General features: G+C 40.2%; 3 protein-coding genes across 9 annotated transcripts in view; 2 read left to right on the top strand and 1 right to left on the bottom strand.

Moving 5' to 3' along the window:
- ABRAXAS1 (abraxas 1, BRCA1 A complex subunit) overlaps positions 1–10,202 on the top strand; it is a 23,047-nt gene extending 12,845 nt beyond the window's left edge. For both annotated transcript variants that reach the window (XM_073340547.2, XM_073340548.1), the window contains exons 6-9: positions 1,068–1,187; positions 4,995–5,079; positions 7,867–7,978; positions 8,678–10,202. In XM_073340547.2, coding sequence (XP_073196648.1) covers positions 1,068–1,187; positions 4,995–5,079; positions 7,867–7,978; positions 8,678–9,108 — 748 coding nt within the window. In that variant the 3' untranslated portion in view covers positions 9,109–10,202. The remainder of the gene's footprint in view (positions 1–1,067; positions 1,188–4,994; positions 5,080–7,866; positions 7,979–8,677) is intronic.
- MRPS18C (mitochondrial ribosomal protein S18C) lies at positions 10,019–16,342 on the bottom strand. Of its 3 annotated transcripts, none has more exons than XM_073340551.2 (6): positions 15,951–16,233; positions 15,218–15,276; positions 11,810–11,956; positions 10,640–10,697; positions 10,224–10,283; positions 10,019–10,141 (listed from the first exon to the last, which is right to left on the bottom strand). In XM_073340551.2, exons 1-6 carry the CDS (start codon positions 16,039–16,041, stop codon positions 10,065–10,067), a joined length of 492 nt encoding a protein of 163 aa, XP_073196652.1. In that variant the 5' UTR covers positions 16,042–16,233; the 3' UTR covers positions 10,019–10,064. The 3 variants fall into 3 exon arrangements, with proteins under 3 accessions (XP_073196652.1, XP_073196654.1, XP_073196653.1); XM_073340553.2 differs by having other exon boundaries at positions 11,810–11,893; positions 15,951–16,114; XM_073340552.2 differs by lacking the exon at positions 10,224–10,283 and having other exon boundaries at positions 15,951–16,342.
- Positions 16,244–16,646, top strand: part of HELQ (helicase, POLQ like) — a 34,441-nt gene continuing 34,038 nt past the window's right edge. For 3 of the 4 annotated variants that reach the window (XM_073340541.1, XM_073340537.1, XM_073340542.1), the window contains exon 1: positions 16,244–16,646. In XM_073340541.1, the coding sequence (XP_073196642.1) occupies positions 16,482–16,646 (165 nt within the window). In that variant the 5' untranslated portion in view covers positions 16,244–16,481. The other variant, XM_073340538.1, reaches the window with a different exon arrangement.

The following is a 16,646-nucleotide window of genomic DNA, read 5'->3' as shown; positions in this document are numbered from 1 at the left end:
TACCTAAGGAAACATATGAATTCTCTTTTTGGTAATTTACATACACAAAAACATTTAAAAATAATAACGTAACCTTAAACATGAGAAAACTTGTGGAAATGTGACTTTAACTGGACTTTTGACCCATGTGTTAAATTTGAGATGTCATGACAAAGAGCCAGATCCTGTAAGCTATGTATGCCGTCAGCCGTGGAGAGCCCAACTTCAGTAGGGCTTTACAAAGAATTTCCCCTTGCGGAACAACTTGCAGGGTCAGAGCCAAAATACAGAAACCAATGTCATTTCCAGTATTTAAAACATTGAATAATAGTTCATGATAAACTTATTGTGATGGGGGTAGGGCCATGCTCTCCAATTATAGGCTACGTAATTTTAGCATTTGGGGCCTGCTTCAAAGCCCATTGAAGTCAATGGCAGTCTTTTCGTTGACTACAGTGAGCTTTAGAGAAAACTGAAAGTGAACATCTTCATCAAGTAGGCTTTTTACTCAGAGCAGCTGGTGTCTCCCCCAAGGGGGAAAAATCTATACGAGAGTCACCTAAGAGAGTCTCAGATCTTCTGGGCATGCTTCATTTGTGGCTCAACAAAGTTAGTTTCACTACCTGGTCCACTAAGAAAACTGACCATTTATTCCCACCCTTTGTTTCCTCTTTTAACCAGTTACTGATCCATGAGAGGATCATCCCTCTTATCCCATGACTGCTTATTTTGCTTAAGAGCCTTTGTTGAGGGATCTTGTCAAAGGCTTTCTGAAAGTCTAAGTACACTATATCCATTGGATCACCCTTGTCCACGTTTGTTGACCATCTCAAAGAATTCTAATAGATGGCTTTTGTAAAGAGAGACCATGCCTCACCCATGTTGACTCTTCCTCAACATATTGTGTTTCTCTGTGTCTAATAATTCTCTTCTTTACTATAGTTCCAACCAATTTGTCTGGGACTGAAGTTTATTCCTCTATGAGAATTAATAAAATGGAATTCTGCACCTGTATCATAGTTTTATAATAAAGATTATCTTTCACAGATACACTGATAAATTTTTATGTTCTTGCTTTTTTTAAAAAGTCTTTTTCAGAAAGTTCCTCTAGTAGTTGCCAACTTGGGTATGGCAGAACAGCAAGGTTACAGAACTGTGTCTGGCTCCTGTATTTCTGATGGCTTTGGCAGAGCAGTAATAAAACACAGGTAGGAATGATGTACTTTTTTCATATTTAACTTGTTTCTTCTAATGATATTTTGTATATTTCAAAAACTGACATACTGGGAAGGAACCAGCAGTTTGACACTTTCAGAATCATAAAGAGTGAGAAACAATATTTGTATTAAATTTTACCTACAGTATCTCATCTGATACACCCCAACAGGTAACCTTCATAACTGAAAGGTTTCGTATTAAGTAATATGTGCCAAAGACGATTTGTAGGGTAATTGAACTCTTCTTCTCTAAATGGAAATCAATGACCAGTTCACAATTTTGGGTCTGTGCTTCTTTGTATCCAGATATAGAATGCTTCATAGGTAAAATTCTAACCCATTTAAACCTCTTCAGCAAGTGATGCAACCCTAATTTGCTAGCCAGGTATAACTGTTAGGGACTTATTCCTTCACCCGCTCACTGCCCTGGTCCTTCTCGCATGAACAGAGAGCAACAATACCTGAAGTCCGAAGGTGCAAACAATTCAATGTTTATTGGGGTGAACTTCCAGCAAGCATGATTCAAGTTTCCTTCCTCAGTGTCTCGCAAGAATGATTCCAGTTTCCTTCCCCAGTGTCCCCCTTCCCAGCTCTGACACCACAGAGCCTTGCCTGTGTCCCTGTTCCATTTCCCCGCCTTAGCAAAACATGATTCCAATTCCCCCACCCCCATTCCCTGTTCCCATTCCGCCCCCTTATTTCCTGATTGACAGCAGACTATATAGTAAAACTTGTTCTGCTTAGCCATACCTTAACAAATCGTTTTACTGAAATTTAACTAACCAATTCTAACATATTGTAATATGATTATCTAACCAATTATATCCCACCACCTTAATTAGCTTACACCCAACAAAATTAATTATACAGCAGACAGAAACAATCACAGAACCAGACAGAGATTATATAGACGAACAATAAGGAAATGGGGACTAAAGTGATAGAACAACAAAGAAATGAGGAATTCACACCTCAGGTATTGATAAGTGAGTTCTTGCCAGACAGGTGTCAGAGTAGCAGCCCTGTTAGTCTGTATCCGCAAAAAGAAAAGGAGCACTTGTGGCACCTTAGAGACTAACAAATTTATTTGAGCATAAGCTTTCGTGAGCTACAGCTCATGTTAGTCTCTAAGGTGCCACAAGTACTCCTTTTCTTCTTGCCAGACAGGATGCAATCAAACTAAGTTTCCTTTATATCTTCTAGGCTCTTCCCTTTCTCTGGAGGTGATGGGCATTATCAGGACAGGATTGTATTCCTAACAGCCAAATAGCACCTTATTTCAATGTGACTAGTTTGGAATGTAAGGATTTGACCATACACTTCCCAGCTTTTGGCTGCCTCTGCTGCTTAGCCAAAGGCCTTAGCCTAAGAACAGGGTCTCAGACTGTCACAGTAAGAGAGGGCCCTTACACGGGCAGACAGTGATTTTGATTCTTTCTTTTATACCTATATAACTAGCTAAGTGATGATAATACACCTAAATTCTTAAAGTATAGACCTTTGCAGACAGACCTGAATATCTATATCCTAATAACAATAACAATCACTGAGTAAACTTTTGTTTTGTAATTCATTGCTTTTCCATAACTTTTGGCCAAGCTCAGTTGTCATAACAAATTGAATTGATACTGTCAACTTCAAAATAATGTTGTATACAAAATGTCTTTACCTACATTAATGATAATACCTTAAATTATTTAAATTACCGGTAAATCCAGTTTACTTTGCTGTAATGCTCTTTGTTCTTTGCAGTTCTATAGATTGGCCAATGAAGTTGAAGTCATTTTCATTTAGTTGATTTTTCATATTCTTGGTGCTGCTGGATTTTTGTTTTGAGAACAGTTTATTTAAAAAATAAATCTAAGCAACTGAACCATTTCTAATGGAATTTAAAAAGTCCACGGAAATAATTCTGTTCGGTTTGTAACATCTTGCTTTTACAAAAGCTAAATGTGGGGCCAGATAAGAGTTTTTCCTTTATGATAATATTACTTTGCCCTCTCTCACCTTCTGAGGATCTGACAATGATTATACTTACTAACAAATTAAACATCTTGACACACCTGGAAAGATAACTAGAGACTATTCCAATATCACAGTTGGGGAACAAAGACACAGAAGTTAAATGACTTGCCCAAAGTCACTCACGAGTCTGTAGAAGAGATGGGAATACAACCCATATGTCATGAGCCTGTTTTAATCACTTGCTAGACTGTTCTTACTATGAAATATTCTGTAGCATGGAGACTACATCCTTCACATAGAAGGACACTCTCAAATCTTTCTCTCTAATGTTTGGTTTTGCAACTGGCTGGTGAGATGTTTCATGTAGCAACTTGGCATTGTGCTCCTGTATACCCTAATAGGTCCATCAATGGCTGTTAGCCAGGATGGACAGAGATGGTTTCCCTAACCTCTGTTTGCCAGAAGCTGGGAATGGGTGATGGGATGGATCACTTGGTGATTACCTGTTACGTTCATTCCCTCTTGGGCACCTGGCATTGGCCACTGTCAGAAAACAGGATACTGGGCTAGATGGACCTTTGGTCTGACCCAGTGTGGCCATTTTTATGTTCTACCGTACCCCTACACAAGGGACTCTCAGCAGCTTTCCTCTGGGCACTGCCCCCTGCACTGCTTTATCCCTGCATCTGTTACTCTGCACAGCTTCGTCCTGTGGGCTTTAAAATATAAAAATATATGGAGATATACTTATCTCATAGAGCTGGAAGGGACCTTGAAAGGTCATAGAGCCCAGTCCCTTGCCTTTACAGCAGGACCAAGTACTGTCCCTTATTTTTGCCCCAGATCCTAAATGGCCGCCTCAAGGATTGAACTCACAACCCTGGGTTCAGCAGGCCAATGCTCAAACCACTGAGCTGTTCCTTCCCCTACTTGGCCTATTCCTGAAATAGGTTCAATTCTGACTATTCTCTCCTTCCCCAGTATGTTGTCCCTGACTTCTCCCAGCTCCCTCTCCAGAAGACTGTTCTTGTCTGGCTGCCTGAGACCTTGACCCCATATAAGCAGGGGAGAGAGTGCAGTTGGCTGGAGAAAAGGGGCACACATTCTCCTGGCTTGCAGCCTCTTGCCCCCACACTTAGCTCACTACTGCATGAGAATGAAATGAACAGATCCCTGTTGCTATCAAGCTGCCTCCAGTCCCCCATGCTTCACCTGTCCACATAGAGTGCAGCATTCCTGCTCTGCACATGAAGGGAGCAGCCTCTGTGCGGGAGTCAGTAGGCCCTGCAGCTGCTTCTGTTGGGGACACCCAGAACTGCAGTCCAATCCTAACAGCTAAGGCTACTGTCAGTGGCACAAGCAGCAGCAACTAGAAGCCCTGCGCTACCTGGAAAAAAAAAAAAGGTGTAGAACCACTGGTATGTTCCATGCTGCATGCCTGTGTTTCCCTTAGTCTGAGAACCTCTGCTATAGACCACTGTACAGAGATGTATTTCGGTTATTGACTTGTATATGTTAGCTAATCCTTTTACCACAGATTCTGGATCTGAGGAGAGGATAAAAAAATCACAAAATATCCTTATTTAATAAAAGTGTTAAGAAACAAGTATCTCCCCGTGAAAGGTGTACTGGAGTCCAGAGACCTACAGTTCATAATCAAACACAAAAGTAAAAGCCAAAAGTCCACTACTGCTCCTCATTGAAAATCCATTATGCTTAAGGAATTACAGCTGATGTAGACATCTACGTTAGACTTTAGTGGACAAAAGCATCACTCAGTTCACATGCACAGTTAAATTTAATTCTATAATGGGCTTCTTTTTGTGTCCAAAGGTCAGAATTTTTTTATGAAGATGGATCACTAAAAGAGGTTCACAAGATTAATGAACTGTATGCCACCTTGCAGGAGGAATTGAAGGTAGGTCATTAACTTTCAGAAAAGCACATGTCAGATCGTAGATGTTAAGGTAGCACTGCAAACAAGTCAAATATTCACACTGGAGGTCCTGATTCTCATTTACATTAAGGCAACCTAACATAGCACAAAGAAGCCTTAAAGTGACTGTAAATATAATTTGTTCCCCCTTCAAGGTCCTTTTGTACTGCCAACATAATGTAAAGTGGCATTATTGTACCTGAGAATTAGATCCAAGGTGTCTTGTGCAGAAATATGCAAATATAAGGGAGGTGGAAGAAAGACTTGGTATAAAACAGTTGACATAAGTCATACAAAATCTAGCATTTCCGTTAACTGCTTGGATGATTACAAACAATGACCCAAAACAGTGGAGAACTTGAGTTATTTGCTGGGATCTCAATGCAGGGCTTGAAAAATGTACCTGATACAAAAGATGGACTGTTGCAGAAGAGACAACCAGCTAAATCCTAGGGTAGTACCAAAGAAGTCAAGTCCCTTCCTTCCATCTGCTGAAAAGGGGCAAGGTGCTGTTATTCCAAGTAGGATGCTCTGCCTGAGTCTGCCATGTCAGTCAGTCATACCTGAGGATACTGGCCTTCCTCCTCAGGCAGCTAGAAATTTAGATATCTACAACACCCTCTTTTTTTGTGCGGGGGAGGGGTTCATTGGCTACTGTAAGGGATTGGAATGAGAAGGGTGCCCTCTGCTACTCTGCTCCCAATCTTTTTTAGTTTCTCCTCCCCATAAATATCTATGCCTTCCACACCTGTCTTTCCAAAGGGAATTCTGGATTAAGCAGTAAAACTGGTGGAAACATTAATCTGCCAGGTTACGTAAGTGTTAACATCTCAGAGGAAACAGAGCAGTGAATGAACTGCTTGGAGTGAGACTGAAGGTGACACACCCTTGAAAAGTTCACAAATTAGCATATGGGTCTGCTCCTAAATGCTGGAAATTCTATTTAGGAAACTTTCTGGGCATAATCTATGAATTTCAGTACAACATAGTTTTTTTTTTTAAAGTTTCCAATCCCTGTGGTTGTGAAGATTACATCAAATCCATATTTGAAAAGTTAACTGATAAATTAATTTATTGAGTGGCAGCTCTAGTGTCTTTGATGCAGTTTATATCTTTTCCAATGAGCAAAAGAGCGATAGGTAAGATACTTATGATTTCACGTTACTATTCAATGGAAGCTTACAGCAAGGTTTTCAGACTTTTCCCTAATTCCAGATAAATTTATATCTTGCTTGCTCAAAGATGATCTTTCAGGCACTTAGTCCTAAGGGAAACGGGAGATATCTTAACAGTGCTTTGAAGCCTAATGAAGAAGCACAGTAGTTTTCCATTCCCCACAAGAAAAGTGTGTTCCCAAACAGGGATCACTGGACTGCACTGCAGACTATGAGTCACTCCTACTAGACTATATGGAAGACTTGGGTTTTGGCTACTGTGTTAGAGAAATTATTAAGTTTTTTGTAGCACAACTAGCTTTAGTTAAACTTTGTGTTCAATCTTCTAAGAGGAGTTCCTCAATATGATTATGGTACAAGAAACAAATGTCAGAATTTTTGTATTAAGCACAGACTCATATCAAAGCTTCTATCTGGGCAATACCAAACACAAAATCATGGAAGTCTGGGATTTGTCCAATAACTTTTGCAAATATAAGGAAAGAAAGTTGGCTCCTTATCTGGTAATGAGCCTGCAATCACAGTTTTTAAAATTAATGAGCTCTTGCATTACTTTTTGGAAATTGGTCTTGAGAAAAATAAGTAGATAGTATGGCTATTTGGAAGTAATAAGGATTATAAATACTGTTTTTAAAAACAGGAGAAACTAAATGTGAATCATCTAGAGGTGCTAATTAGTATGCACCTCAGAGTCAGATGGGAACAAGGTAGTTTACTAAGCTGCTGGAAATTTAAAAGTAGTATCATGATTTTAGACATCAGAATGGAAGGGGCTAGGGGAAGAATTTTCTTTTAAATATTGAGAAAGACAACTTTACCATAACTAAAGTCGCATCCAGGGGATAAGTTCCAAGCACAAAAGAAACAACTGAATCTTAAGCACTATATACACAGGATTAGAGAGAAACTTGGCTGTCCTTTTAAATTGAGATGAAAAATGGTTAAAGAAGGAACACCATTCATGTAACTTTTACGGACTTCAGTAAAGCACATGATACAATACCTCACTTTCTTGAAATAGTCATTTGAAGTTACTTGGACAGAAGTACTACCTGTAGGCCTGCGGAGTGCCACAAATCAATGTTAGGTTCATGTTTTTAAAACCAAGTGAATTCAGTTGTTAAAAGTGATGGAACTAGGAGTAGTAACATGAAATTAAACAAAGGAAAACATGGGAAATTTCAAGTGGTATTTTGAGTAACCCTGATGGGAGAAAGTAAACTTGCCTCCAAAGGAAAACAGATGAAGTCCCATTTCTTGAGTTTAAAAGTAGACTGCATAAAATACTAGAATATACTGTAGCAAACCTTCTAGGATTATAGGTGGAATGGACTACAAGATTTTTTAAGTGTTTTCCAGGTAGTTGCTGATTCAGTAATTTTACCGTTCACTATACCCACAATGTTGCTTTGTATGTTTTGTTTAGTAGTATTGGACCTTTTCTTTTTTTAAAAAAAGACATTGTACAATGTGTTAACTTTTTTTTTTTAAGGATGCCTTGAAATTTATCTGGAACACTTAAATAAATAAATCCAATATAAGACTGACTTAATGACTACAATTGAATGTTCAGTAGAATTGACTTCTCTTGCAGAAGATATGTTCTAAAGTAGAGGGCAGCGAACGATCAGTAGAGAAACTCCTAGCAGAAGTGGACCAACTAAAACAAGAAATAAAAAGAAAAAAGGAGCCAACACAAACTTCAGGTAATGCAGAAAGATAATCAAGCCTCTCCATGGAAATATGAGTTATGTGACAAAACTGAACATGTAAAAATACTTAATATAACTAGGAGGAATCCATAAGACATGAAATTTCAGCTCTGCTTATCCCACTAAATTCAGTCTGGTCTAAAAACCCTAAAATATGGAATTAATTCTAGAGTCTACATTAGTGAGTAATCTCTACAGTTGCAATTTTGGAAGTTTGCCACTAGATATTAAACTACATATGAAATGCCACTCATTACTAGCACTTATTATTCTCAGTGTATCAAAAAATAACATTTGCTAGCCACTGAATTTTTTGCAAATGGAGTCTGAAAACAGTTTGGATATTTGTGTTTAGCCACCATCACTTTCTAACTACCAGTCAAAAGAGAAACTTAATACCTTTTCTTGAAAGGAGAAAGTTTGCTAATCATAGTAAGTTAATTTATGTATATGAACATAATTCCAATTTTAATTTCTATAATAGTCCAATTTTAATTTCTATACATTACCAGCATAGACCTCTCTATACAATGTATTGTATAGAGAGGTCTATGCTGGTAATGTATAGAAATTAAAAGGACTATTCTGCACATTAAGCCACTCCAAAACTTTCAAACAAAAAGGCGACTGAACACTAATGATGGGAATACTAGAAAAGGCTAGTTTGAAATTCTTATTTTTTCTATTATTTAGGAGAGAACAAGTGTGTTTCAGATGAACCAAAGGAGAATGTTTTCCTTTGTCAAGCTTTACAAACATTTTTCCCAAATTCTGGACTTCAGACCTGCATTGTTTCCTTAAAAGGCAGGCAGATTTCTAAACACTGCTGTAACACAGACCACAAAATAAATGTCATGGACAAACTGACTCTAATGCAAGAAGACAGTGACTTTCCTGAAGCTGGAACAAGGCACATAACCAAGCGTAAAGCTAGCGTGACCACAGCTGGACGAAAACCATTCAAGAAATCACGCTCATTGCAACTTCACCATAAGTTACTTAAAGGGGACCAAGACAACAGAGACCAAGAAGGAAAGCTTACAATGAGTGGTACTGAAACAGAGGAGGAAACTTTGGAGAAACTTAAAGACACTAATGAATATCCACAATCGCCAACTTTTTAATCCTTTTGGGCCAGGTGTAGGATTTTCCTCAGGGTGACTACTGCTGCACCAAAAAACTGCTGCCAACACATTTACTATGTTCCATCAATTGACAGTAGGGCTAAACTAATGTATTTAAGTATCCTTTTGTAAAAATTTTTACATGTACAACAGTTTTTTAAAATGCAGGTATCTTATTTGGAAAAATATAGAGCAGAGTCCAGATTACATTCCCTCACTCTGCATTCCCTTTCTCTCAGGGCTCACAGTAGGAAGAATAGTAGTAGAGTACAGACATTGAAAACTGAAGAGCTGCTGCAACTGTCAGGGTTGAGATGTGCTGTACCTTGCCTTTTTAAGTGATGATATGTACTTATTGCTAAGCTATTGCTGAAGGAGGCTACCACCACATTTAAGATTTGCTCAGCAGCAGCTGAAATAGACAGTGCCAAAGCAGCTTGGTATCTGGGTCTGCTACAATGTTATGTTAACAGCAAAGGTTGCTCTGTCTTACTCTAATCACTTGCTCTCTTGCATTCTGACCATTTATATCTTGGGTTTTACTTGCAAATTGCTCCTATGATGAGCAAGTTTAACTCCATGTTTTCCCTTACTTCAAACTCAGAAAGGTATGGAGTAGGGTCCTGCTGCATTTTAAAATGAGATTATAATGCAGGAAAACAGCACACAAGTGTTTTGAGACGTTTCCTACAGGTTTTAAGTTCTCTATTGCAAACATGGAGAACTTTCTCTCTTAATGAGTGCTCAGTTCTGTTATTTGTTATAGTGTGTAATATGTCACAACTTCTTTCTGGCAGTTATGTAGAGGAATGCCAAGCATTTTGGGTAAGAGTATAACTGACCGGAGCATCCGTTCTAAAATTGTTAGTATTTTGTTACAGATGTAAAGGTTCTGATAGTAATGAGTATATAAACATTATAAATAACTTTATTGTTTTATGCACAATTTACATAACTTACTCCGGATGCCTGATATCACAAATTTTTGGGTCATTAAGAAATGTTGGATCCTTGTACACAACTGGCATAAATCCTGCAAGAAATTAATACTGGTGTTAAGTGTTTAAATAAAAAAATAATTTTGTCTACAAAAACTAGTTTACAGCTATGCTTACCAATTACATGAGCTCTTTTAATGGCTTTTGAAATCTCTTTCTGTTTCTTCCCACACAAGCCTGTAAAGACAGGTTTTTAGCATCTTATTTCAGGTATCCAAATAATAGATGGAGGTTGGTTATTAGGGATTCCCTTGGGACTTTTTTTTTAAAAAAAACCTTACTAGAAAATAGATAAATCAGATTACAGAAACTATTAGTATGTAGAAAGCGTACAATTCAAATGTTTGAATTCCTAATCATGAAAATACCCAGTTATATCACATTACTCAGTGGTTTCACAGTGGACAGTAATTCTTACCACTATGATGGTTAAATTCAAAATGCTAAATTTTAATATTAGCCTTAAGTCAACACTTGTAATAAGATAAACAAAGATTACTTGTTAAATTGACATTAGACTACAGCTTACATACCTGTTATATGTCTGCCATAAATGCGACCAGTATATGGAGAAACAAACTGGGATAGAAGCTATTGAAGAAGCAAAAAGCTTAATAAATAGTCTTGCAAACCAGTAACTTTAAACACTAATTTTTTTAAAAAAGTGGTATTTCACACTATTGTATGCACCCTATGTTATGGCATAGGACGTTATTTGCCTTAAAGAACTTATCACAAGAATAACTTGCTGGCTTTTAAACCAGAATTTAAAAACCATGTATATTAATGTTCTAAATATGATCACCTTTTCTGTGGAGCTCATCTTACTTCTTTACAAATATTAAGAAATTAATTAGCCCCTCACCTCCTATGGTTACTATCATCTGCACTTTACACATCAGGAACTGAGTCACGCATTAAGGCCAAAAGTATCTACTAGCTTTGGAGGTCCAGTTTGAGAATCCTATGGCATGATTTTTCAGAGTACTCCCATTAATCTCCGTTCCAGTCGTGAGTGCTCAGCACTTCTGAAAGTCAGAGCCCTAAGTGTCTCAAAGAGGCAACAATTTTTCAGCTGTGCCCTTTTGCAAAACTGAAATTTTCCTCAAGAAAGTAAGTTTTTTACATACTAATATTAGCAGCCAAATGAATACTAACTTCCCCTACAAGCTAGTACATTAAGCTCTTCACTCTTCTGAATGTCATGCTTCACCCACACAACCCTGTTGTGAGTGTCTCCTCTAGTAAGGATAGGAGGCCCAAACTATTCTGTACATCAGATTTCATTCTTCTAGTCACTCATAAAGCAAATGATAGTTCAGCTGATCACTGTCCTAACCAACTGCCCCTTGTGGAGAGCCCTACAGCATCAGTCTAGTTTTGCATACCATAAAATCATACCTGTGCCCCAAATACTCCCCCCAGCAGTGCCACTGGAAGCAAGGAAGTGAAATTGACTGTCAATTTAGCTCTGCTTCTGCAGGCGCAGCATTTCCTCCAGCTAGTACAAAGAGAACAAGCTAGTGGGGAGCAGTGCTCACATTCTCCCCCAACTTCATACCCTTCATTTCTAGAATTGAATCCTTCTAGTCCCATTTTCCCCTGGTTCCTCCTGCCTAAATAGCAGCTTCCCCACAAATAAAATTGACCAAACAATTGCCTGAGACAATCACTGCACAAATTCATATGGTAAAGAATCTCACCTGTACATTCTTGTAGTCTACATTTATTCCACACAAGACACATCTTTTAGGAGGATCCTTATAGGGGTTTTCCATTTGAATTGGCTGAAATAAGTAGTAGTTTATTATTCTACTTCTTGATTTCTTTGGAACACAAATAAAAACGTTCTGGAAAATTGAAATGAAGCCTGATTTTAAGACTTAGCAATAGCACATGTCATTAGAAGTGGTTTCATATTGCAAACCCAGACCTTGGCTTCCCAAGCTGCCGTAGGTTAAAAGTAGGGCGTTGATTAATCAAAGTTAACTCATGCCATTAACTCAAAAAAATTAATCGCAATTTAAAAAATTAGTCATGATTAATCGCAGCTTTATTTGCATTGTTAAACAATAGACTACCAATTGAAATTTATTAAATTGGATGTTTTTCTAACCTTTCAAATATATTGATTTCAATTAAACAGAACACAAAGTGTACAGTGCTCACTTTATATTATTTTTAATACAAATATTTGCACTGTAAAAATTAGTTTTTCAGTTCGCCTCATACAAGTGCTGTAGTGCAATCTCTTTATCGTGAAAGTGCAACTTACAAATGTAGATTTTTTTTTGTTACATAACTGCACTCAAAATAAAACAAGGTAAAACTTTAGCGCCTACAAGCCCACTCAGTCCTACTTCTCGTTCAGCCAATTGCTAAGACAAACAAGTTTGTTTATATTTACAGGAGATAACGCTGCCCACTTCTTATTTACAATGTCACCAGAAAGTGAGAACAGGCATTCACATAGGACTTTTGTAGTCAGCATTGCAAGGTATTTACGTGCCAGATATGCTAAACAGCCATGCTTCGGCCACCATTCCAGAGAACATGCTTCCATGCAGATGACGCTTGTTAAAAAAATAATGCATTAATTAAATTTGTGACTGAACTCTCTGGGGGAGGAGAATTGCATGTCTCCAGCTCTATTTTACCCGCATTCTGCCATATATTTCATATTACAGTAGTCTTGGATGATGACTCAGCACATGTTGAAAAGGAGGACTTGTGGCACATTAGAGACTAACAAATTTATTTGAGCATAAGCTTTCATGAGCTACAGCTCACTTCATTGGATGCATTCAGTGGAAAATACAGTGGGGAGATTTATATACACAGAGAATATGAAACAGTGGGTGTAACAAGAGTGATCAGGTAAGGTGACCTATTACCAGTGGGGGGGGAGACGGGGACCTTTTGGAGTTATAATCAAGGTGGGCCATTTTCAGCAGTTAACAGGAACGTCTGAGGAACAGCGGGAGGGGGAGGAATGAACATGGGGAAATAGTTTTACTTTGTGTAATGACCCATCCACTCCCAGTCTCTATTCAAGCCTAAGTTAATTGTATCCAGTTTGCAAATTAATTCCAATTCAGCAGTCTTTCGTTGGAGTCTTTGAAGTTTTTTTGTTGAAGAATTGCCAAACAGACTCTCAGTACGATGTGTATGGTAACACCCATTGTTTCATGTTCTCTGTGTATATAAATCTCCCCACTGTATTTTCCACTGAATGCATCCGATGAAGTGAGCTGTAGCTCATGAAAGCTTATGCTCAAATAAATTGGTTAGTCTCTAAGGTGCCACAAGTCCTCTTTTTCTTTTTGCAGATACAGACTAACATGGCTGCTACTCAAACTCAGCACATGTTGTTCATTTTAAGAACACTTTCACTGCAGATCTGACAAAATGTAAAGAAGGTACTAACGTGACATTTCTAAAGATAGCTACAGCACTCAACCCAAGACTTAAGAATCTGAATCCCCTTCCAGAATCTGAGAGGGACGAGATGTGGAGCATGCTTTCAGAAGTCTTAAAAGAGCAACACTCTGCTGCGGAATCTACAGAACCCGAACCACCAAAAAAGAAAGTGAACCTTCTGCTGGTGGCATCTGACTCAGATGATGAAAATGAACATGCACTGGTCTGCACTGCTTTGGATTGTGATCATGCAGAACCTGTCATCAGCATGGACACATGTCCCCTGGAATGGTGGTTGAAGCATGAAGGGACATGAATCTTTACTACATGTCTTATTTACAAGGTCTTTCTGGTGACATTATAAATAAGAAGTGGGCAGCGTTATCACCCGTAAACGTACACAAACTTGTTTGTCTTAGCAATTGGCTGAACAAGAACTAGGACTGAGTGGACTTATAGGCTCTAAAGTTTTACACTGTTTTATTTTTAAATGCAGTAATTTTTTTGTACATATTTCTATATTTGTAAGATCTTTCATGATAAAGAGATTGTACTACAGTAATGGCATTGGGTTAATTGAAAAATACTTTTTGTTATTTACAATGCAAATATTTGTAATAAAAATAAATATGAAGCGAGCACTGTACACTTTGTATTCTGCGTTTATTGAAATCAATATATTTGAAAATGTAGAAAACATCCAAAATATTTAAATAAATGGTATTCTATTATTGCTTAACAGCACAATAATTCGTGATTAATTTTTTAATCGCTTAATAGCCCCAGTTAAATGTAGAGATACTGATCTTGTCTCGGCACTTTTTTACTTGTATGTATGGACCTCATCATCTTCGTATTGAGCATCTCCCAGATATTAAAAAGATAGAAAATTGTAACTCTTCCCTCCTCCCCACTTTATAAAAGAAATGGCTTTTAGTTGGTTCTATGTAGCACCACCATGACAACTGCTAGAATTCAGTAGGTGGAAGCAGTATGTTTCCTGGTTCCCTTCCTTGCTTGAAGGATGCTCCTCTAGGATTTACATAATGGAGGGATGAATGTGACTATATTAAGGCAAGGGGAGGAGGAGGGGTGGCTGAGTGAGGGGGTGCAGGGACACATGGGGACCAGGGAGATGTGGGGTCTGCATGGGGGAGATGCTAGGGTCTGCATGGGGGAGACTCCCTAACAATCCCCCCACCCCAAAAGCAGACTGTTCCATACTTCTCACACCCACACCCAACAACCCTCCAGGTTCACCTCCAGGCTTCTTCCCAGCAATTACTTCCCTCTTCCTCAGCTCCTCCATTACCCCTGATTCCCCCAAGCCTTTCCACTCCTTCTGAGGGGTGCAGGAAATAATTCATTTAAACTACAATGCAGAAACTTATTACTCGAATTTATATATTAATATGCCTACTAAGGAATCTATTTGTCAAAAAGCATTTCCTGAATCTTTGTTGTTGTCTGTATTGTTACAGACATACTTGTAGACAGGTATTTTGAAATAAATTACTAAAATTGAAACTGGCATGATTATATTATGTTATTTTGACAAATAAAAATATGCAGAACTTTTTATTTTTTGGCACAGAATTCCTCCATGATTAAACTCATACTTTCAAGAGCTATTTTTCTCAGCACTGCAAGCTTAGTCAACTACAAAATATGTCAAGTTAAAGCCTTCTTACCAGATCCTCATTGTGGGACACCTGTTCCTGCTGTGAACTATATCCCCTTCTCCACAACACTGTTGCCAGAACAAAATAAAAGTTACTGTTAAATCACTTTACAAATACTGGCTCAAAACAAAACAAAAAAACAATGTCCTGCCTAAATTGAAAGTTGTGCATCTTCCAAGGGGGAAAGTGGGTCGATTGTAGAAGTTTTTCCACTAAGAGATTAGGCACAGGGTCGGGAGGACCCTTCACTGAACTCTCAACGTCTTCCCCTGCTCTTTGTTTCCCTATTTTAAAATAGTCTTGCAGGTGCGTTCACAGTAACATTTCTGAAGTAGGCAGGAGACCTACTGGCAGCAGGGATCCTGCAAACACCAACCTCTAGCTCCATCAGTGGGCAGGCGAACCCTCCCTCCCCCCCCCCCCCTTGACCAGGGCAGGGGCGGTGACACCCCGAGGCCACCCTCGCACGCCTGCTCCGGGGGACACTCCCCGAGGCTTCAAAGGAGAGACACCCCAGAGCCCACCGGGGCGCGCCCCCCGTCCGCGGCGTTGCCATCCCAGAGGGGTCGGCGCTCTGCGGCCGCGTCACGTGGAGGGTGGAAACTGGGGGCGGGAGAATTGCGCCCGCCCTGCCGAGGCTGCGGCCCGGCCGGCGGAGCCGGGGCTCCCAAGCCGCAGAGAGAGCGCGGACAGCAGCCCAGGTGCTGCACGTACAGGCCCTCCCGCCCCCGAGGCCTCTCACCAGAGCAGGAGGCGCTGGCTCCTTGACCAGCTGCCAGGATCTGCTGGAGCCTCCCCCAACCCCGGGATGAAACCACTAGGGTGGCCGCCATCTCCCTCCCGCCTGGCCCTTCACGGCACCCGTCCTCCTGTCACTACACTGTGGCGCGACCAACAGCGCTTAACGTCCTTTGCCCAACTAGTAAATATGCTACCCAATCAGAGCGCAGCTAGCCACAAGGCAGCCAATGGGAACACGAGCGCCGCGGGATCACTTCGCTCTTCTGTATCTTTTCTTTTTAGTGGTTGGTTAAAGGACGGAAATGACGTTTGGGACTGGGGGGGCAGGTTTCCGGTTGGCTGGCGGTTGGGAAGCAGGAGGCTGTTCCCTTCAGGAGGCCTCGCTCGCGGGCGGCAGAGAGGAGCCTGCCCTCCCCCCACCTGTCTAGCGATGGTGCCGCCGTTGCCCCCCGCGCCCCTGGAGGCGTTTCCCCGCTCCAGAGGCCTGGCGTCGCCGGCCCGGACCTGACCGCTCTGGCCCGGCGCCCGAGGGATGGAGGGGGGCGGCCCCGCGGTGCGCAGGAGGAGCCGGTCTGCCTGTGCCCGCGAAAGGAGCCGGGACCGAAGTCGGTCCCGCGGCGCCTGCTTCCCTCCAGCCCGGAAGAGGCCGAGCTCTGGGGCCGGGGAGGAGCCTCAGCCCGCCCCCGCCAGCCCCGAG

This window comes from Lepidochelys kempii, chromosome 4 (assembly GCF_965140285.1).
Source record: "Lepidochelys kempii isolate rLepKem1 chromosome 4, rLepKem1.hap1, whole genome shotgun sequence".
Taxonomy (NCBI): Eukaryota; Metazoa; Chordata; order Testudines; family Cheloniidae; genus Lepidochelys; species Lepidochelys kempii.
Note: the sequence above shows the minus strand (reverse complement) of the source record. Positions and strands in the feature narration are given on the sequence as shown.